This window comes from Hyperoodon ampullatus (genome assembly GCF_949752795.1).
Source record: "Hyperoodon ampullatus genome assembly, chromosome: 1".
Taxonomy (NCBI): Eukaryota; Metazoa; Chordata; class Mammalia; order Artiodactyla; family Ziphiidae; genus Hyperoodon; species Hyperoodon ampullatus.
Window position 1 is genome coordinate 37,041,551 of NC_136914.1, and position 24,108 is coordinate 37,065,658.

At 38.5% G+C, this 24,108-nt stretch overlaps 1 protein-coding gene across 1 annotated transcript in view; it reads left to right on the top strand.

The window, feature by feature from the left end:
- Positions 1-22,525, top strand: part of MAPK10 (mitogen-activated protein kinase 10) — a gene marked incomplete at both ends in the record, with an annotated part of 126,366 nt that extends 103,841 nt beyond the window's left edge. The window contains 3 exons of the mRNA XM_079710467.1: positions 768-831; positions 2,537-2,614; positions 22,383-22,525. Coding sequence (XP_079566593.1) covers positions 768-831; positions 2,537-2,614; positions 22,383-22,525 — 285 coding nt within the window. The remainder of the gene's footprint in view (positions 1-767; positions 832-2,536; positions 2,615-22,382) is intronic.
- Positions 22,526-24,108: the final 1,583 nt, after the last annotated feature.

Consider the following 24,108-nt stretch of genomic DNA (forward strand, 5'->3'; position numbering starts at 1 on the left):
ATATTACTCAGCCATAAAGAGAAACGAAACTGAGCTATTTGTAATGAGGTGGATAGACCTAGAGTCTGTCATACAGAGTGAAGTAAGTCAGAAAGAGAAAGACAAATACCGTATGCTAACACATATATATGGAATTAAAAAAAAAAATGTCATGAAGAACCTAGGGGTAAAACGGGAATAAAGACACAGACCTACTTGAGAATGGACTTGAGGATATGGGGAGGGGAAAGGGTAAGCTGTGACAAAGCGAAAGAGAGGCATGGACATATATACACTACCAAACGTAAGGTAGATAGCTAGTGGGAAGCAGCCGCAGAGCACAGGGAGATCAGCTCGGTGCTTTGTGACCGCCTGGAGGGGTGAGATGGGGAGGGTGGGAGGGAGGGAGATGCATGAGGGAAGGGATGTGGGAACAGATGTATATGTATGACTGATTCACTTTGTTATAAAGCAGAAACTAATAAAAAAATAAAATAAAATAAAATAAAGACTGAATATTAATTGCTTACACTTGAGTTCTAAATCAGAAGGTTTTGGGAAGTGAGCTCTCAGGATTTGGATTCTGTTGGCTTATTTGGCGTATAAATGAATCCTTCATACGTTTGTGGAGAAATTTTAACTTCTGTACCACTGTAATTACTCCACAATTTATATGAGATCCTGATCACCACTAAAGTCAATGAATAGCAAAATATTCTCGTGCATTATAAGAGTTTAGTTATTTTTAGTTTATTACAGAAGGTTTATTGTCTGTTTTTATTCTGCAGCCCCCACCCCAGATATACGACAAACAGCTGGATGAAAGAGAACACACCATTGAAGAATGGAAAGGTGACCCTACTGCTTAAATAAGTGTACCTTTTGCTTTATTGAAACTCAGAAAACATCTTTAAGGCTTTTCCTTTTAAAACAATTTAGTAACAGATGATTTTCTAAGTGCTATCCTCTTAGACCATTTTCAAAGCTCCTAAAACTTCATCTGTCTTTTCATACTAATAACAGTATTGCATTTACTCAAGAATGAAAGGAATTAATTACTGACACTTTATAAAAAATAGTACTGATGGTCAAAATATTTGTCATGGTGGAGGACAAACTTTAATTCAAAATTTTAGAATTAAACATTCCATGTTTGTACATAAAATTATCACACAAAATGGATAAAATTATGCCTGAGATGGTTTTAGTCATCATAGAATAAAAGATAGTGAATATATGAATTCATTCACTTGATTTATAGGACTTGAGAATTTAAATGAAAATTCATGTATCTGAGTGGCTTATTCTCCTTTAAAGTAAGAAAAGAGTGAATGAATACATTAATTAACTTTTTTTTCAATAAAACTTTTTCAAACACATACTGCATGATCAAGGTCATAGTCAGGGTAAGACAAGGTAGAGAAGAATTGTTCCACTAACAAATAACCACAGAGTAGAATAAATATGATAAAGCCAAATGCAGATTATAACACATGATTAGGTCATTATGAGGAGGAACATAAAGGGGAGATCTGAAGGGAAGAACATTTGAGCTACTTGAAAGAATTAATAATTATAAGTTTGGAAAAGAAAAAAAAATTGAGGAAAATACCAGAATGAAGATACAAGAGGAAACCAAAGGGTAAGAATGAGCAAAAAGTGTTATAAAGTTAGTAAAGAGAATCCCCTGTTCAAGAGGCCATGTTGGAGAGTATGGAAAAGTAAGCACATATAAATAGTAGATCAAGTAAAAAAAAAAAAAGATGAGGATGATAGACAGAAAAAGACTTGATTTGATCTAAATAAGGACCAGAAGGCACTCAGGGGTTCATGATTAGGTGAATGATAGGGTATAAATATCACTTGAGGAGGATGGACATAGACTAAATTCTGAAAAACTGAAGAAATACCTGTAAAGGATGATGATTATATAAATTGTAAGCCATTGCAAAGCACGAATGAATGGCACAGAATAATTTGTAGCTAAAAGCTATAAAGTAAAAAGTAATGAAGATATACATATTTTTAATTCTAGTAATGAAAAAGCCAAAAATGGATGCAAGTTTGGGAATAAATATAATAATTTTTTAATGTTGGATTTTATGCAAGTTTAGTTTTACAAATCCAAGATTTGAATCTAACAAAAAGATGAATAAGAGTTGGAAAACTGATAGAAAGTAACAATTTAAAGCCACAAGAAGAATATGTGTATCTCTTAGGAAGTGAACATAAAAGAAAAATGGAGGTTCAAAACTGAGCCATTAAAATCCATAAGAGATAAAATTAGAATGCATCAGAAATCTCCCAAAGAATTCAGAAAACAAGTAATGTGTACTCTTCATACATTTTCTTGGTTAAATGCTTTATTGAGCACCTACTTTTGCCAGGCTCTGTGTTATTTCAAGAAAATGTAGAAATAGAAGAGTAAAGAAATTCCACTTGGTTTGTAATTTACTCAGCCCCATGAACATGTTATTACTTGTCATTAACTAATGAATTTCCTCTTTGGGTTAAGGAGAAAATTGATTTTTATAACACTGATAACTGTTTCTTACAGAACTTATTTACAAGGAAGTCATGAATTCGGAAGAAAAGACTAAGAATGGAGTTGTGAAAGGACAGCCTTCTCCTTCAGGTACTCACTCTCAGTGAATAACCAATAAACCAACACTCGTGTATTTTTCTTGGCCTTAAGGAGAGATTGCAGTCAATAACATTGCCAATAGAGCACATGAACTAATATCACATGACTGTTTTTCCCTCAAATTATTTTAGTTTTATTCCTTTTGATATTTAGTGTGGCATTCATTCTGATTATTCTGATTATAATGACCTAGCACAAGAGTCCTTTCAGAACTTATTTTAAGATAATAAGGAATCTTAAAGAAATGTTAACATGGGCTGGTTAAAGGGTAACTGTGCCTCATCAAAATTCAGAACCATAATGCCCTCTTGACCACCAAGTCAATGTAGAGTTCAGGAATCCCTCCATCAAAAACCTTTTCCTTCATTCACTCTAATGTTTGCACTCTTCGCAAGGTTGATGTAACTGTAGTTGAAGCCTTAACCAAGATGAGATTCAACTAAAGTCAGCATAGAAAATCTTTCAGTTTGCAATCTACAGAATCTAACACACATTTGTACATATACATATTTTACTGATCTTACTAATGTGCTTTAGAATTATTTGAGGTAATTTACTTACACTTATTAATGCTAGTATATTTTTCCTAAGACTTATGCTTTAAATAGAAAGAGAATATCTTTAGATTTAAACAACACTCAGATCATGCTGGCAAAAATGTAGGCTGCAAATTATTAGTTTAGAGGAAAGTAGACCTGGTGTAGACCTTTGATGTATAATTTTTTCCCATGTACTTTATTTTTTCATTTCCATCTTTATTTATTTTTTTATACTTTTTATTGGAGTATAGTTGATTTACAATGTTGTGTTAGTTTCAGGTGCATAGCAAAGTGAATCAGTTATACATATACATATATCCATCCTTTTTAAGATTCTTTTCCCATATTGGTTATTATAGAGGTTTGAGTAGAGTTCCCTGTGTTATACAGTAGGTCCTTGTTAGTTATCCATTTTATGTACAGTAGTGTGTATATATATCAATCCCAATCTCCCAATTTATCCCTCCCTTCCCTTTCCCTCCTGGTAACCATAAGTTTGTTTTCTACATTTGTGACTCTATTTCTGTTTTGTAAATAAGTTCATTTGCACCATTTTTTTTTTAGATTCCACATATAAGTGATATCATGTGATATTTGTCTTTCTCTGACTGACTTCACTCAGTATGACAATCTTTAGGTGCATGTTGCTGCAGATGGCATTATTTTGTTCCTTTCTATGGCTGAGTAATATTCCATTGTATATATGTACTACATCTTCTTTATTCATTCATCTGTCAATGGGCATTTAGCTTGCTTCCCTGTCCTGGCTATTGTGAATAGTGCTGCAATGAACATTGGGGTGCATGTGCCTTTTTGAATTATGGTTTTCTCAGGGTCTATGCCCAGGAGTGGGATTGCTGGGTCATATGGTAGTTCCATATTTAGGTTTTTAGGGAACTTCCATAGTCTTCTCCATAGTGGTATGGAGGTTCCCATGCACTTTAACTTGTTTCAGGAAACAGGTAGGATGAATTAATCAATTCTTCACGCTGATAACTGCTCTTTAGTTTGTACCCACAGCCACTCTGATGCCCAAACAGATGCAATTCTCGTATGACCTGCGTTTCTCACCTCTAGATTTGAAGAAATGTCAATTCTATCTCAAGTCTTCCCATTCCTCAAAGAGGGTTAAGGGAATCATTGGGGTTGGTAGTCTACCCACCCTATTTATTCAGCCTAGCATCCATATCGATACAGGTCTGTAGAAGCTGCTTCTAACTTACCTGCATGTTCCAACTGCTGCTGATTAAAAACCCAAAGCCTGAATCCTACAGCCTCAAGATACCACCTGCTAAGGCAGAAAGACTCCTTACCTTAAGAATTCCCATAATGGCCAGAACATATTTTCTTATAATCATTAAGAAGACGAAATACCAGGATCCAGTGAAGGGGGACCTAGCATCTCAGGCTGGGACTGGACAAGTTTAGCAGACTGTCATCTTTATTTCAAATTATCATGAATTCATCTTTTTTTCCTTTTTACTAAGAGCTCAGAATCATGCCACCCACTCCAGAACACCCCATCTTCTGCTCGTCTCCTCCTCCACTTTCCCCTTTGGCCCCAACCAGGTCTCCACAGCAACTAATCTGTGATGACATAAAAATTCATAATTCTCTTTTCAATACTTTCACAACACTTCTACAAAAGTCTTCTTATTCCCATGATTCATTTCATGCAAACTGTACAGCTCAGAGTGGGAAAAATGGGATTAGAAATGGTACAAGTGAGATCAATTAATCATTAATTAATGAATGGTCTGCCATATGAAGAAATGTTTAAGTATTTGGTAAAGGAACAAATTCTTCAATCATTAAAGCCATAATTCTTATGCAAAAATAAAGTGATTGCATGAAGAAGTTTCTTTTAACTCATTAATGAGGGAAATGGCAGAATAACAGTTCCATGAAGATATGAGAAATTAGGATTTACATAGTCTTTGGAAAAAAGAACACTGAAATAAGATTACTAAATTAAATCAAAACTTGTAAATGTCCTACAGGGCAACCAGACCTATCTTTGTGGTTATCTTTTCTACCAGACAGAAAAATAAAACAGAGTTTCACTTTATCAGCTTTCTACGAGTTTACAGTGTTGTAAAACATCTGGCCCCTAATCAATTGAGAATATTAAGTCCAAAAAGTTATGTTCCACAAAACAGCCAGATGACCCTTAGGAGGGCTTGTTAAAAAATGCTCAAGTATGATATTAAAAAGTTACATGCTCATTTTTTGCACTAATCCCAAGTGTTGGAAATTTTCCTGAACAGTGTCTAAGGCTATTGACATAAATAATTTCTACATGCTCTGAATAGATGAACCTGAGTCCTGCCCGAGTAAATCCTTTTTAAGTTTGCAAGAAATAAATTTAAGGTGAATAAAGCGGACGACTAGTTTACAGAGCAGTTTGTTATTTCTGGAATGACTGGAAAATAAATGCATTCCACTATAATATTTAATGATGAATATAACTAGTCATAGAGAAATTAAAATATTGGCCAGAATGCACGAGATTGCTGCCAATTCAGATTCAATTTGTTTAAAATCAAACATATCCTCTCTATTTAGATTCACCCACTCAGCAGTAAATTTTTTCTCAACTTTCCCATTTCTATTAATGGCAGCTCTATCTTCTTAGCCTCCCAGCCTGAACCCCCTGATTGATCTTTTACTCCATACTCACCTTATGACTGAGTCATTTTCTACATCTTAAAAATTTTGTTTGCTGGATGTCTTACATCTAATTACCATGCCTTTCCTTTAACAGCATTATGATTGAAGTTTTCCTGAAATAATTTTCCAGACTTCAGTCTCTACCTAAGTTGATCTTTCAAAACTATAGGTTTGAGCAATAATTCCACTGATCAATGCCTCCAGTGGCTTTGAATCACTTATAATTTAAGCCTAGTAACCTCTCCCTGACATGGATAGCCCTCTGTAATCCATGTTTTTCCACCTTTCATACAACACCAATTCTAGGGTCCTGTATTGCCATTGTCTTACTTGACTGGATCCCTACCTTTTGGAATGCTGCCCATTCATAAGTATTCTCTTATTGAATACCACCTTATTCCAAAATATTTTTTATATGTGTTCCAAAAGACTTTTCATATCTTCCCAAAGAATAGGATCTTTTCTTCATATGGGTCCTACTAGTACCTGTATTTTAAACATAGTCTTATTACCCTTATTGACTGAAATTCACTGAGAAGAAAGATGGTATGTATTCACCTTTGTGTATCATGCAGTGCCTGAGTGTTGTGCTTTGCACATAATAGTAGCTTGATAAATATTTGAAAATTGCTGCTTAGGTTCTCCCTCAGCATGTTTCTTGGTGCTATTCCAAAGACAGAATTCAGGACAGGATTATAACTTTAATATAGTATGCAATTCAGTATGTTCCTATGCCAGTAAATATTTATTCACCCTATTAGTCACCATGAAGATAAATGAACCAAGTATCAGTACATAAATTGTTGCTTTTGGCATTTGCTCATGCTTCATATATAAAGGTTTGCTGCTTTCAGGTGGTTGTTTGATTTATTCATTTTTAGAAATGCATATTCCTGAATTTCTTTTGCACGCCTGTTTAGTTTAATATGTTAATGATTAATTATAAAATATGCCACATAGGCTCTATGTGCATGTGAGAAGACCAAACTATTTTTTTTTATTAGTTTCTGCTTTATAACAAAGTGAATCAGTCATACATATACATCTGTTCCCACATCCCCTCCCTCATGCATCTCCCTCCCTCCCACCCTCCCCATCTCACCCCTCCAGGCGGTCACAAAGCACCGAGCTGATCTCCCTGTGCTCTGCGGCTGCTTCCCACTAGCTATCTACCTTACGTTTGGTAGTGTATATATGTCCATGCCTCTCTTTCCCTTTGTCACAGCTTACCCTTCCCCTTCCCCATATCCTCAAGTCCATTCTCAAGTAGGTCTGTGTCTTTATTCCCGTTTTACCCCTAGGTTCTTCATGACTTTTTTTTTTTTTTTAATTCCATATATATGTGTTAGCATACGGTATTTGTCTTTCTCTTTCTGACTTACTTCACTCTGTATGACAGACTCTAGGTCTATCCACCTCATTACAAATAGCTCAGTTTCGTTTCTCTTTATGGCTGAGTAATATTCCATTGTATATATGTGCCACATCTTCTTTATCCATTCATCCGATGATGGACACTTAGGTTGTTTCCAGCTCCGGGCTATTGTGAATAGAGCTGCAATGAACATTTTGGTACATGTCTCTTTTTGAATTATGGTTTTCTCAGGGTATATGCCTACTAGTGGGATTGCTGGGTCATATGGTAGTTCTATTTTTAGTTTTTTAAGGAACCTCCATACTGTTCTCCATAGTGGCTGTACCAATTCACATTCCCACCAGCAGTGCAAGAGTGTTCCCTTTTCTCCACACCCTCTCCAGCATTTATTGTTTCTAGATTTCTTGATGATGGCCATTCTGACTGGTGTGAGATGATATCTCATTGTAGTTTTGATTTGCATTTCTCTAATGATTAATGATGTTGAGCATTCTTTCATGTGTTTGTTGGCAGTCTGTATATCTTCTTTGGAGAAATGCCTATTTAAGTCTTCTGCCCATTTTTGGATCGGGTTGTTTGTTTTTTTGCTATTGAGCTGCATGAGCTGTTTATAAATTTTGGAGATTAATCCTTTGTCAGTTACTTCATTTGCAAATATTTTCTCCCATTCTGAGGGTTGTCTTTTGGTCTTGTTTATGGTTTCCTTTGCTGTGCAAAAGCTTTGAAGTTTCATTAGGTCCCATTTGTTTATCTTTGTTTTTATTTCCATTTCTCTAGGAGGTGGGTCCAAAAGGATCTTGCTGTGATTTATGTCATAGAGTGTTCTACCTATGTTTTCCTCTAAGAGTTTGATAGTTTCTGGCCTTACATTTAGGTCTTTAATCCATTTTGAGCTTATTTTTGTGTATGGTGTTAGGGAATGATCTAATCTCATACTTTTACATGTCCCTGTCCAGTTTTCCCAGCACCACTTATTGAAGAGGCTGTCCTTTCTCCACTGTACATTCCTGCCTCCTTTATCAAAGATAAGTTGGCCATATGTGCGTGGGTTTATCTCTGGGCTTTCTATCCTGATCCACTGATCTATCTTTCTGTTTTTATGCCAGTACCACACTGTCTTAATTACTGTAGCTTTGTAGTATAGTCTGAAGTCAGGCAGCCTGATTCCTCCAGCTCCGTTTTTCGTTCTCAAGATTGCTTTGGCTATTCGGGGTCTTTTGTTTTTCCAAACAAATTTTGAAATTTTTTGTTCTACTTCTGTGAAAAATGCCAGTGGTAGTTTGATAGGGATTGCATTGAATCTGTAGATTGCTTTGGGTAGTAGAGTCATTTTCACAATATTGATTCTTCCAATCCAGGAGCATGGTATATCTCTCCATCTATTTATATCATCTTTAATTTCTTTCATCAGTGTCTTATAATTTTCTGCATACAGGTCTTTTGTCTCCTTAGGTAGGTTTATTCCTAGATATTTTATTCTTTTTGTTGCAGTGGTAAATGGGAGTGTTTTCTTGATTTCATTTTCAGATTTTTCATCATTAGTGTACAGGAATGCCAGAGATTTCTGTGCATTAATTTTGTATCCTGCTACTTTACCAAATTCATTGATTAGCTCTAGTAGTTTTTCGGTAGCATCTTTAGGATTCTCTATGTATAGTATCATGTCATCTGCAAACAGTGACAGCTTTACTTCTTCTTTTCCAATTTGGATTCCTTTTATTTCCTTTTCTTCTCTGATTGCTGTGGCTAAAACTTCCAAAACTATGTTGAATAAGAGTGGTGAGAGTGGGCAGCCTTGTCTTGTTCCTGATCTTAGTGGAAATGGTTTCAGTTTTTCACCATTGAGGACAATGTTGGCTGTGGGTTTGTCATATATGGCCTTTATTATGTTGAGGAAAGTTCCCTCTATGCCTACTTTCTGCAGGGTTTTTATCATAAATGGGTGTTGAATTTTGTCGAAAGCTTTCTCTGCATCTATTGAGATGATCATATGGTTTTTCTCCTTCAACTTGTTAATATGGTGTATCACATTGATTGATTTGCGTATATTGAAGAATCCTTGCATTCCTGGAATAAACCCCACTTGATCATGGTGTATGATCCTTTTAATGTGCTGTTGGATTCTGTTTGCTAGTAGTTTGTTGAGGATTTTTGCATCTATGTTCATCAGTGATATTGGCCTGTAGTTTTCTTTCTTTGTGACATCCTTGCCTGGTTTTGGTATCAAGGTGATGGTGGCCTCGTAGAATGAGTTTGGGAGTGTTCCTTCCACTGATATTGTTTGGAAGAGTTTGAGAAGGATGGGTGTTAGCTCTTCTCTAAATGTTTGATAGAATTCGCCTGTGAAGCCATCTGGTCCTGGGCTTTTGTTTGATGGAAGATTTTTAATCACAGTTTCAATTTCAGTGCTTGTGATTGGTCTATTCATATTTTCTATTTCTTCCTGAGTCAGTCTTGGTAGGTTGTGCATTTCTAAGAATTTGTCCATTTCTTCCAGGTTGTCCATTTTATTGGCATAGAGTTGCTTATAGTAATCTTTCATGATCTTTTGTATTTCTGCAGTGTCAGTTGTTACTTCTCCTTTTTCATTTCTAATTCTACTGATTTGAGTCTTCTCCCTTCTTTTCTTGATGAGTCTGGCTAATGGTTTGTCAATTTTGTTTATCTTCTCAAAGAACCAGCTTTTAGTTTGGTTGATCTTTGCTATCGTTTCCTTCATTTCTTTTTCATTTATTTCTGATCTGATCTTTATGATTTCTTTCCTTCTGCTAACTTTGGGGGTTTTTTGTTCTTCTTTCTCTAATTGCTTTAGGTGCAGGGTCAGGTTGTTTACTCGAAATGTTTCCTGTTTCTTAAGGTGGGATTGTATTGCTATAAACTTCCCCCTTAGAACTGCTTTTGCTGAGTCCCATAGGTTTTGGGTCGTCGTGTCTCCATTGTCATTTGTTTCTAAGTATTTCTTAATTTCCTCTTTGATTTCTTCAGTGATCACTTCATTATTGAGTAGTGTATTGTTTAGCCTCCATGTGTTTGAATTTTTTACAGATCTTTTCCTGTAATTGATGTCTACTCTCATAGCATTGTGGTCGGAAAAGATACTTGATACAATTTCAATTTTCTTAAATTTACCAAGGCTTGATTTGTGACCCAAGATATGATCTATCCTGGAGAATGTTCCATGAGCACTTGAGAAAAATGTGTATTCTGTTGTTTTTGGGTGGAATGTCCTATAAATATCAATTAAGTCCATCTTGTTTAATGTATCATTTAAAGCTTGTGTTTCCTTATTTATTTTCATTTTGGATGATCTGTCCATTGGTGAAAGTGGGGTGTTAAAGTCCCCTACTATGATTGTGTTACTGTCGATTTCCCCTTTTATGGCTGTTAGTATTTGCCTTATGTATTGAGGTGCTCCTATGTTGGGTGCATAAATATTTACAATTGTTATATCTTCTTCTTGGATCGATCCCTTTATCGTTATGTAGTGTCCTTCTTTGTCTCTTCTAATAGTCTTTATTTTAAAGTCTATTTTGTCTGATATAAGAATTGCTACTCCAGCTTTCTTTTGATTTCCATTTGCATGGAATATCTTTTTCCATCCCCTTACTTTCAATCTGTATGTGTCTCTAGGTCTGAAGTGGGTCTCTTGTAGACAGCATATATATGGGTCTTGTTTTTGTATCCATTCAGCCACTCTGTGTCTTTTGGTGGGAGCATTTAGTCCATTTACATTTAAGGTAATTATTGATATGTATGTTCCTATTCCCATTTCCTTAATGGCTTTGGGTTCGTTATTGTAGGTATAGTCCTTCTGTTGTGTTTCTTGCCTAGAGAAGTTCCTTTAGCATTTGTTGTAAAGCTGGTTTGGTGGTGCTGAACTCTCTCAGCTTTTGCTTGACTGTAAACGTTTTAATTTCTCCATCAAATCTGAATGAGATCCTTGCTGGGTAGAGTAATCTTGGTTGCAGGTTTCTCTCCTTCATCACTTTAATTATGTCCTGCCACTCCCTTCTGGCTTGTAGAGTTTCTGCTGAGAGATCAGCTGTTAACCTGATGGGGATTCCCTTGTGTGTTATTTGTTGTTTTTCCCTTGCTGCTTTTAATATGATTTCTTTGTGTTTAATTTTTGACAGTTTGATTAATATGTGTCTTGGCGTATTTCTTCTTGGATTTATTCTGTATGGGACTCTCTGTGCCTCCTGGACTTGATTAACTATTTCCTTTCCCATATTAGGGAAGTTTTCAACTATAATCTCTTCAAATATTTTCTCAGTCCCTTTCTTTTTCTCTTCTTCTTCTGGAACCCCTATAATTCGAATGTTGGTGCGTTTAATGTTGTCCCAGAGGTCTCTGAGACTGTCCTCTGTTCTTTTCATTCTTTTTTCTTTATTTTTCTCTGCATCAGTTATTTCCACTATTTTATCTTCCACCTCACTTATCCGTTCTTCTGCCTCAGTTATTCTGCTATTGATCCCATCTAGAGTATTTTTCATTTCATTTATTGTGTTTTTAATCGATGCTTGATTCATCTTTAGTTCTTCTAGGTCCTTGTTAACTGTTTCTTGCATATTGTCTATTCTATTTCCAAGATTTTGGATCTGGGAAATAGAATCTTGGATCAGCTTTACTATCATTATTCTGAATTCTTTTTCAGGTAGACTGCCTATTACCTCTTCATTTGTTAGGTCTGGTAGGTTTTTATCTTGCTCCTTCACCTGCTGTGTGTTTTTCTGCTTTCTCATTTTGCTTATGTTACTGTGTTTGGGGTCTCCTTTTTGCAGGCTGCAGATTCGTAGTTCCCGTTGTTTTTGGTGTCTGTCCCCCATGGCTAAGGTTGTTTCAGTAGGTTGTGTAGGCTTCCTGGTGGGGGGGACTAATGCCTGTGTTCTGGTGGTTGAAGCTCGATCTTGTCTTTCTGGTGGACAGGTCCACGTCTGGTGTTGTGTTTTTGGGTGCCTGTGGCCTTATTATGTTTTTAGGTATCCTCTCTGCTAATGGGTGGGGTTGTGTTCCTGCCTTGCTAGTTGCTTGGCATAGGGTGACCAGCACTGTAGCTTGCTGGTCGTTGACTGAAGCTGGGTGCTGGTGTTGAGATAGAGATCCCTGGGAGATTTTCGCTGCTTGATATTATGTGGAGCTGGGAGGTCTCTTGTGGACCCGTGTCCTGAAGTTGGCTCTCCCACTTCAGAGGCACAGCACTAACTCCTGGCTGCAGCACCAAGAGCCTTTCATCCACCCAGCTCAGAATAACAGTGAGAAAAAGTAGAAAGAAATAATTAGTAGAAGAAAGAAAGAGAGATTGAAAGAAAGGAAGAAGGGAAGTAAGGAAGGAAGGAAGGAAGAAAGAAAGAAAGGAGGGAGGGAGGAAGGATGGAAAGAAAGGAAAGAAAGGAGGGAGGGAGGGAGGAATGAAAGCAAAAGGAAGAGTGAATGGAAGAAGGGAGGGAGGGAGGAAGGAAAGAAAGAAAGAAAGACAGGAGGGAGGGAGGGAGGAAGGAAAGAAAAAGAAAGTGGAAAGAAGAAGGGTGGGAGGGAGGGAGGGATGGAGGAAAGAAAAAGAAAGAAGGAAAGGAGGAGCGGAGGGAGGGAGGGAGGAAGGGAAGGGAGGAAAAAAAGAAAGAGCAGGTAAAGTAAAATAGAATAAAGTATGAAATATAGTAGCGTTATTAAAATTAAAAAGTAATTATTGAAAAAAAACACGGACCGAAAGAACCCTGGGACATATGGTGGAAGCAAAGCTATACAGAGAGAATCTTACACAGAAGATTACACATACACATTCACAAAAAGAGAGCAGGGGGAAAAATCAAAAATCTTGCTCTCCAAGTCCACCTCCTCGATTTGGGATAATTCGTTGTAAAAAGAGGAAAAGGGCGAAAAGTCTGAAATCTTGCTAAGTCCACCTCCTTAATTTGAGATAATTCGTTGTAAAAAGAGGGGAAAAAAAGGGGGGGAAAGTCTTAAATCTTGTCCTCAAGGTCCACTTCCTCAATTTGGGATGATTCGCTGTCCATTCATGCACTCCACAGACACAGGGCACATCAAATGGACCGTGGAGCTTTAATCCGCTGCCTCGGAGGCTGCACAGAGAGATTTCCCTGTCTCTGCTCTCACAGCTCCCGGGTCTCAGCCTTGGACCTGGCCCCGCCTCTGCGCGTAGGTCGCCGGAGGGCGTCCGTTCTTCGCTCAGACAGGATGGGTTTAAAGGAGCCGCTGATTCGGGGGCTCTGGCTCACTCAGGCAGAGGGGAGGGAGGGGAATGCCCTCTCCTCGCGCACCAGGCAACAAAAGGGAAAAAAGTCTCTTGCCTCTCCGGTAGCTCCAGACCCTTTCCCCGGACTCCCTCCGGGCTAGCACTAAGCCCTTCAGGGTCTCTTCCTGCCGCCAGCCCCAGACCTCTCCCTGCGCTCCGACTGAAAGCCGATACCCGAGCCTCAGCTCCCAGCCCCGCCCGCTCTGGCGGCCGAGCAGACAAGTCTCTCGGGCTGGTGTGTGCCTGAGGGCACCGATCCTCTGTGCCAAAATCTCTCTGCTTTGCCCTCTACACCCCTGTTGCTGTGCTCTCCTCCGCTACTCCGAAGCTTTCCCCCTCCGCCACCTGCAGTCTCCGCCCTCGAAGGGGCTTGTAGTGTGTAGAAACCTTCCCTCCTTCACGGCTCCCTCCCACTGGTGCAGGTCCCGTCCATATCCTATTGTCTCTGTTTATTCTTTTTTTCTTTTGACCTACCCAGGTATGTGGGGAGTTTCTTGCCTTTTGGGGGGTCTGAGGTCTTCTGTCAGCATTCAGTAGGTGTTCTGTTGGAGTTGTTCCACGTGTAGATGAATTTCTGATGTATCTGTGGGGAGGAAGGTGATCTCCGCGTCTTACTCTTCCGCCATCTTCCTCCGGCTCCTAAACTATTTTTTAACCATTCCAACTACCTGTAACAATACTAAATTATCTACCTTCTACACATGCTCTAAACTATAGTTGACTGGCTTAAACAATTTATAGTTAAAATGATTAGGGATTCAGTCTTTCGTGACATGATTTTAATGGAAAATATTCCTGGCTTAATTTTGAGAAATCATATGTATAATATATATTATATGACATATTTGTGTCTGATGTGTTTATGTGCATCATGTGGAGACATAGAATAGCCATGTGCTGGAGTTGACTCTTGCAGCTCATGAGAGCCACTTGTATACATCCAACTATGGGTTTTTTGACCTCATATTGTAGCTTGAAATCTACCATGTAGGATTTAAGACATAGAAATTGGCCAACTCTACAAATCAAGGTATTCCTCCCCCCGGAGAACCAATTGTTAAATTTTTATTGGAACACTAGAGTGTGTGTGTGTGTGTGTGTGTGTGTGTGTGTACGTGGTGTATGTATATATATATATATATATATATATATATATATGCAGTAACCTATGCTGGAAAGAAAAAGCAATTATCAAGAAAACTTGTGAAAAGTCAGCTTTTTTTTGCATTCTTCATTATATTCACCTTTTCTCATTAATGTTGCATATCACATTTTATTTTGTAAATAGTTAGGATGAAGTAATATTACAACATTAAGACTTTATTACAACATTGTTGTAATAATGTTGTAATATTACAACATTAATATTACAACATTAAGACTCCCTTAATATTCAGTCACAGCAATGCTGGGAGCCCTGCAGCGAGGGAATAAGTTAATTCAGTTTCTCAGTGACAAAATTGTTCTAATACCCAAACTCATGTTTTAGTGATGCTTTTTAAAAATGTAAATAGGAATTTAAATGTGCATTTGCCTAATAATACACTGGTTTGAAATTTATTGATGAAATTGTATATCAATAAGAAATAAATCTAAACCTCAGATATATTTCTAAATAAATAATTGTACTTCCTTCTGCTATCTGATTTCACTTGAATAGTGATTTATTTTCAAGAATAGCATGGCTGCTTGCTTTCTGAATTGATTTGTAAAGGTTGCTGAGGGAATAGCACTCCGTGAATATAAATAAATTTTCATCTAAAAGTATTTGTTATAGAATGTTAGAGCTAGAACAGACTAGGAGGTCATCTAACTCTCAGTCTGTTCACCACCTCATTGTGCCTGAGAAGTAAACCTCCCACAAGTAACAATGACTCACCAAGATAGGGATGCTTAACAGCAGGATGGGTAGAGATTTTTTTAGAAACTCTACACGGAAGATAAAGCTTTTCAGGTGATTTTAACATATAGCCCTTCCCCCTCCATATTCTGCACCCCATGGGAGTGTGTCCCTCCCAATTAATCACAGATCTAGTCCACTAATTTTTTTACTTAAAAACTTCAGCCCCGGGCTTCCCTGGTGGTGCAGTGGTTGAGAGCCCGCCTGCCGATGCAGGGGACACGGGTTCGTGCCTTGGTCCGGGAAGATCCCACATGCTGCGGGGCGGCTGGGCCCGTGAGCCATGGCCTCTGGGCCTGCACTTCCGGAGCCTGTGCTCCGCAACGGGAGAGGCCACAGCAGTGAGAGGCCCGTGTACCGCAAAAAGGAAAAAACAAAAAAAACTCCAAAAAACAGACTTGAGAGGATCATCCAGTAAAGCCAGAGGTGGCTACAGTCAAGAGGCATATATTATGGTGCAATAGAAAAAGTAATACAGAAGTAAAAATTTTTTTATATTATAGTGGGGGGCAATTTTTAACAACCATCTCTTTTTTTAAAAAACGAATGATTATAGCATTTACTAATTTCTATGCTGTAAATATTCTCACTATGATCAATTTCAAGCTACTGATGTGACATCAATGAGGGCAGAGTTGGAAAGAAATGCTAATAACTGACTCTCAAAAGCCGCTAAAAGCCACTCTAGCACACCACTAGATAATACACATGATTCTCCCACCATAGCACTGTGTAAAGAGGAACGCTTCTCATACAACCCTTCTCATGGGAATGAAATGGGGATTTTATAGAGGAAGCATTAGAAGAGAGGATGAGAACCTCTTTTAATGCACTTGTGCTATAAGAAATCAGGAACAATAATCTACGGAACCCTAGAAATACAGCTGATAAAGATTCTGAACTTTGAGTAATTGTATACCAACTATAATTTGCATTCAACTTTGATAAAATAGATGGCAGGACCATTCCAACATAGAAGATAGAAATTACAGAAAGCCAGCTGATGAACAAAAGGAGAAGAAAGACAACTACAGCAAAGTGATTTCCCTTAGCCAAAACTAGGTCAGCAGTTTCATCCATTTCATAGCAGGGAGAAATTTGCTTTCCCTCACAGAATCTCTCTAGAAGAGTACACACAAAAGATACTCAGCATTTTGTTAAACTGAGTACTTATTCTGTGCTCAAGAGTTGGGATAGAGGAAGATAGGAGAAATTAAGAAATATAATGAAAGAAATCAAAAGAAGCAAGGGAAACATAAACATGAAGTAATCATGTGACAAAACTATATATAATGGGCTGACCCATATAGCATAACACTTAGAATGGTAAGTACATTGAAAATATGCTGATTATAAAATAGGTGCAGTAGGAATGTGATCCCCTGTATATGAAGAATTTATTTTATTTTGTTTTTTTAAAGAAGATGTTGGGGGTAGGAGTTTATTAATTAATTAATTTATTTTTGCTGTGTTGGGTCCTCGCTTCTGTGCGAGGGCTTCCCCCAGTTGTGGCAAGCGGGGACCACTCTTCATCGTGGCATGTGGGCCTCCCACCATTGAGGCCCCTCTTGTTGCGGAGCACAAGCTCCAGACGCGCAGGCTCAGTAGTTGTGGCCCATGGGCCTAGTTGCTCCACGACATGTGGGATCCTCCCAGACCAGGGCTCGAACCCACGTCCCCTGCATTGGCAGGCAGATTCTCAACCACTGCACCACCAGGGAAGCTCTGAAGAATTTATTAAAAGCTGCCCTGACTTTTGTTGCCTTCATTCAGAATTATTTATAGATAAAAATTTGTGTTTTACTGGGGAAATTTCCTCAATATTTTTTGTATAATTTCTCTAGCTGCCATTGTTGTGGGTTTGTGTTTATTTGTAAATATCAGTCTTATAAGGGAGCCTAATCTCAGCTAAGTCTTATCTCACCCTGCTTGAATCAGTACTCAGCTTTAACTGTGACCATTGGAACATGTCCACATAATCAATTTCAACCAGGAAAGGAGAAAAAGCTTATCTCAAAAGGATACCAGGTCTATTTTGTTGAGATACTTTAAAATACTTTTTGGTTTGCATTAAGCCAAGGGACACAGAATAGCTAAAACAATCTTGAAAAAGAACACAGTTGGAGGATTCACACTTCCTTATTTCAAAACTTACCATAAACCTGTAATAGTCAAGACAGTGTGGTATTTGCATGAATATACACATACAGATCATTGAAATGAAATTGAGAGTGCAGAAATAAAGCCTTATATTTATGGTCAATTGATTTTTAGCAAGGATTTCAAGACGATTCCATGGGCAAAGAATAGTCTTTTCAGTAATTGGAGCTGGGATAAATAGATCTCCACATGCAAAAGAATGAAGGTGAATCTCTACCTCATCATATGCAAAAAATGAAACACAAAATGGATCATAGACTTAAATGTAAGGGGTAAAATTATAAAACATAGGAGTAGGGGCTTCCCTGGTGGCGCAGTGGTTGTGAGTCCGCCTGCCGATGCAGGGGACATGGGTTCGTGCTCCGGTCTGGGAGGATCCCACATGCCGCGGAGCGGCTGGGCCCGTGAGCCATGGCCGCTGAGCCTGCGCGTCCGGAGCCTGTGCTCCACAACGGGAGAGGCCACAACAGTGAGAGGCCCGCATACCACAAAAAAAAAACAAAAAACAAAAAAAACATAGGAGTAAATCTTCATGATCTTTGGTTAGGAAATGGTTTCTTAGATATGACACTAAAAGCACAAATGACAAAAAACATAGTTAAATCCAACTTAATATTAAAGAAGTGTGCTTCAAAAGACACCATCAAGAAAGTGAAAAGAGGGCTTCCCTGGTGGCGCAGTGGTTGAGAGTCTGCCTGCCGATGCAGGGGATGTGGGTTCGTGCCCCAGTCCGGGAAGATACCACATGCCGCAGAGCGGCTAGGCCCGTGAGCCATGGCCACTGAGCCTAAGCGTCCGGAGCCTGTTCTCCACAATGGGAGAGGCCACAACAGTGAGAGGCCCGTGTACTGCAAAAAAAAAAAAAAAAGAAAAAAAGAAAAAAGAAAAGAAAGTGAAAAGACAATCCATATATTAGGAGAAAAACATCAGCAAATCTTACATGATAAGGGACTTGTATCCATAATATATAAAGAACTCTTACAATCCACTAATAAAAAGAACATAACACAATTTAAAAAATGGCCAAAGTATCTGAACAGACATTTCTCCAAAGAAGATATACAAGTGTTTAACAAGCACATGAAAAGATGCTCAACATAATTAGCCATCAGGAAAATGCAAATAAATCACAATGAGATACCATTTCACATATATTAGGATGGCTATCATCAAAAAGATAGATAATAAGTGTTGGAGAGGATAGGGAAAATTGGAGCCCTCATACACTGCTGGTAGGAATGTAAACTGATGCAGCCACTTTGGAAAACAGTTTGGCTGTTCCTCAAATATTAAACATAGAGTTATTCTATGACCCAGCAATTCTCCTCTTAAGTATTTACCCAAGAGAAATAAAACCTTGTACATTAATGCTCATAACAACATTATTCATAATAGCCAAAAAGTAGAAACAAACTAAATGTCCATCAAATGACCAGTGACTAATAAATAGTTAAACAAAAGTGATATATTCATACAGTAGAATGTTATTCAGCCATAAAAAGGAATGAAGTAGTAATTTAAATGAACCTTGAAAATATTATGCTGTGTGAAAGAAACCAGTCACAAAAGATCACATAATGTATGATTCCATTTAACTGATATGTCCAGAATAGACAATTTTATAGAGACAGAAAGTAAGTTAGTCATTGCCTCGGGTTGGTAAGAAACAGAGTGTAGGGTTTCCTTTTGGGGTGATGAAAACACTACAAAATTGATTATTGTGGTGGTTGCACAACTTTGTGACTATCCTAAAAAAACATTGAATTATACAAATTAGATTTGTGAATTTTGTCTCAATGAAGCTGTTTAAAAAAGTTACATGGGCAATATTTTATATTTCAAGTCAAAACTAAATCTAAACTCTAGTACTGTGATTTGAAAGCCATCTGTAATATAGGGATATATCATCTAGGAGATAAATGGACAGTAATCTCACTCTGTTGGCCCACAATTGATCAAGTCTTTATTAGAATCCTATAGCTAGTTTTAATCGCTACCCTTTAATAATGATGTGGAAAAATTGAATATGATTCTGAGAAGCCCATCACAGTGATGCTCAATTATTACAGGCCAAAGCTGATAAAAGAACATGAGGCTGTTGGTATAATTTAATCTAGAATCAAGGAGAAAAAGCAGAGCTGGGTATTTGGGCTATGTAATCAAGGGTTGTCTGCTGCCATAGGAAATCTACTAGTATATGTCACGAGAGGAAATGAACTAGCTCTGCACCATATCTGTAAAGGATATAATTAAGTAAACTTGGAATAAATTGAAACCAGATAACTTCACATTATATATTTTTCTGACAATGGGAGTAAAATTATTTACAGGAAGATGTTAACAAGACAGATTTAAAAATCTAGAGACACAAGATTAGGAAGTACAGATACTTTTAAGAGTTTAAAGAACATGAAAAATGTATAAGCCTTTGTGTATGAAAATACAGGATACAAATGGTTATATTAAATGATTACAGTTAAAGAAACTTCCTAGCAAAAAGACTAGAAAGAAATATACCAGAAGTTTAACCATTCTTATCATTAATTTGAGGATGAGTGCATATTGTTACCTTTTTTCCTGTATTTTTATATTTCTCATAAATTACATAAATATATTTATAATCAACAAACAAAAATTTAAAAAGCATATAGGGTACATATAATCTGTTTTAGTTTATGTGTGTGCATCCTCTCCAGATACTGTCTCATTTAAAAAAAAAATATTTGTTGGGCTTCCCTGGTGGCGCGGTGGCTGAGAGTCCGCCTGCCGATGCAGGGGACGCAGGTTCGTGCCCCAGTCCGAGAGGATCGCACGTGCCGCGGAGCGGCTGGGCCCGTGAGCCGTGGCTGCTGGGCCTGCACATCCGGAGTCTGTGCTCCACAATGGGAGAGGCCACAACAGTGAGAGGTCCGCATACCGCAAAAAAAAAAAAAAAAAAAAAAAGTATGTATGTATGTATTTATTTATTTATGGCTGCATTGGGTCTCTGTTGCTGCACACGGGCTTTCTCTAGTTGCGGTGAGCGGGGGTTACTCTTCGTTGTGGTGCACAGTCTTCTCATTGCGGTACCTTCTCTTGTTGTGGAGCATGGGCTTTAGGTGCATGGGCTTCAGTAGTCGTGGCATGCGGGCTCAGTAGTTGTGGCTCATGGGCTCTGGAGCTAAGGCTGAGTAGTTGTGGTGCACGAGCTCAGTTGCTCCCTGCATGTGGAATCTTTCTGGATCAGGGCTGGAACCCGTGTCCCCTGCATTGGCAGGCGGATTCTTAACCACTGCGCCACCAGGGAAGTCTAATTGTCACATTTTAATCACATTCTTTCCTCAGGCAAGAAATGTCTACACCAGGAACAAAGAGATTGTGTTAACCTCTCCACTTCATTAGATTTTTTTTCTGAATTATTAGATCTGATAACACTATCTTATTTGGGATTTATGATTTTCACCAAATATATCTTATACACTATATTAGCTCAAATAAAATACAATGGGGCTTCCCTGGTGGCGCAGTGGTTGAGAGTCCGCCTGCCGATGCAGGGGACACGGGTTTGTGCCCCGGTCTGGGAAGATCCCACATGCCGCGGAGCGGCTGGGCCCGTGAGCCATGGCCGCTGAGCCTGCGCATCCGGAGCCTGCGCTCCGCAACGGGAGAGGCCACAACAGTGAGAGGCCCGCATACCGCAAAAAAATAAAAAATAAAAAATAAAAAATAAAAAAATACAATGTAGCGAGAATTCCTCATCTCTTATTTTATATGCTTATACTTTAGATATTTTTAATAGCGAACTATTTCACAAAACATACATTTTACCACCCATATTACTTGAGTATAAGAAATCTATAAAGAGAAAAAGTAATTGGACTCTTTCCATGGTGCTCTGGTTTAATTCGATTTTACAATGCCACTGGCTCATCTTTCCTTTGTGGTTCTCAAAGTTGTTGTAGCTCAGCAAGTATTTACTGAGTGATTACCATGAGCAAGTTTCTTCTCAGAGTTTCAAAATCTTTATATTCACACATAGCAGATAAATTTTTAAAATTTTGCAAATTAATCTAAGTTAGTAATTCAGAGTTCTTATTTGGAGATTCCCAGGTAAGCAAGCCCGCTGGAAACTAAACACACAATCAACAGGTGTGCTCCGGCTTCTATTCTTTTTTTGGTCTATGGTAACTTTCATCCACAGTCCTAGTTGGCTTTTCTATATGGACCTTTAAGTTTGATGTCAAATTAATGACTACATAATAATATTTACTTAATATACATTCATTTCTCTAGAGCTGTAGCCTCCAAGTAATTCTGATTTCTGGGCTTCCCCTCAGCCCATATTTCTGGGGTAGGCATCTTATGTGTATTTGTTTTAATAGCTCACTGAATTTGAAGGCATCCAGGTTTAGATGATTACATTAAAGGGTTTTGCTCATTTGCCTTCTCCATAGAACAGTGGTCTTCAGCCCTTGACACCACAGTCTCTGGGGAGCTTTTAAAACATGCAAATGCCTTGACTTCACCCAAGGCCAACTGTATTACAATATTGGAGGTACAAGGGGTGATTGGGGTTTTTAGTGGTGTTTTTTTGTTTATTTTGTGTTTTCCTTTAAGAGCATTACAGGTTATTTCTAAGGTAGAGTGAGATTTGACAATTACTGCATTAGCCTGTGAATAACTTGTGACCAGGGATGCTGTGTTGTTATCTTGATTTTCACCATCTAATACAGTGCTCAGTATTCGTTGTTCTATGAAAGTTTGTCAAATGAGTGATGGACCAGACATCCCCTATCATATTTGCCCGTGCCTGCAACCTGAGTGACATTCAGCTAAGTCCAGTTCCAGGTTTAGTCATGTTGGTCTTCATTTTCTTAGCACAGGTGCAGCAGTGAACAGCAGTGAGAGTCTCCCTCCGTCCTCATCTGTCAACGATATCTCCTCCATGTCCACCGACCAGACCCTGGCATCTGACACTGACAGCAGCCTGGAAGCCTCGGCAGGACCCCTGGGTTGTTGCAGGTGACTAGCCGCCTGCCTGCGAAACCCAGCGTTCTTCAGGAGATGATCTGATGGAACACACACACGCAGACACTCACGCACACACACAAACACAGACACGCAACGACAAGAAAACAGCAAGGGAGAGAATCCGAGCCTAAAATTGAAACAAATCTTTCAGCCTGCTTCTTCTCCAGAGTTCTGTATTGCAGCTAAGCCAAATGTATATTTAACTTCTAGTTGCTCTTGCTTTGGTCTTCTTCTAACGATGCTTACTACAGAAAGCAAATCAAACACAATTAGAGAAGCCTTTTCCATAAAGTGTAATTTTAATGGCTGCAGAACCAGCGACCTGTAACTGCCCTTTCAAATGGCATGACAAGGTGTGCAGTGGCCCCATCCAGCATGTGTGTGTCTCTATCTTGCATCTACCTGCTCCTTTTGGCCTAGTCAGATGGATGTAGATACAGATCCGCATGTGTCTGTATTCAAACAGCATACTTACTTAGAGATGCTACTGTCAGTGTCCTCAGGGCTCTACCAAGACATCACGCACTGGGGTACCACATGGTCCATTTCATGTGATTTATTACTCTGACATAAACCCATCTGTAATATATTGCCAGTATATAAGCTATTTAGTTTGTTAATTGATTAAGCTGTATGTCTTACAAGAAAACATGTAAAGGGGGGAACATGGGGGGAGTGAGCTCTCTTGGACCCTTGAGGATGTAGCTTCCAAATTTGAACTGATTAAATGGCACCTGTATACCAATTTCTAGAAAGAACATATGTGATGCTTATGTACAGTGTGGGGTGGGAGGGGGTAACAGTTTCCAGGTGCTAAATGTGTTTTGACCTTTAGAAGGAAGGCAGGAATAAAGGCTAAGGGTCTTTTCTCTGATAGAGAGTGGTGGGGCAGTGCGGAGGAAGGCCTGAAGGAGATTATTAGCCAGATACTAGGAGACACCGACATTCATATGTTAGAAAGGAGACCCCAATTGCTGTTTAAAAATTATGTGTCACAACTGGCAGGTGAAGAGGCAGGGTTAGTGTGTACATATATGATGGTAAGACCCCCTCCCTGAAACAGAGTGGAATTGCTTCCATATGGTATCCCTAACAGAAAATGAGCCTACCTAGGATATTTTCAGATTGTAGCTTGTGTTTTCCATGAGTGTGCTACTTTCCAGGTTTATACCTTGCCAAGGTCTTATTCAGAGAAGAAATATTACTGCCCTCTTCTATAATTAAAAAAAAAGAAATTACTTAAAAAATACCCAAAGCCCAGGGGGATCCTCAGGTTAGCCTTTGAAAACATTTCCACAGGCATTCCTCAGGGGTTTCCGCGACTCCTTAATATGGCTGATGTTTCATGTTTATTTGTTTATTTCATACATTTCAACAATCCAAGAAGGGCTGATCATCTGAGTTTTGTACCGCAGGTGACGTGACAGCAATAACTCTGCCCATAAGTTACTGCTGCTAAATAGCTTTAGCAATAGAGTGTCTTAAAAGCCATGAAGCATTTATGTCAATGTTTAGCAAAGTCTCCTGAATTTAGCTCAAATTAAATGAAAGTGCTTTCCTGGGCACTTAAGGAGGCAC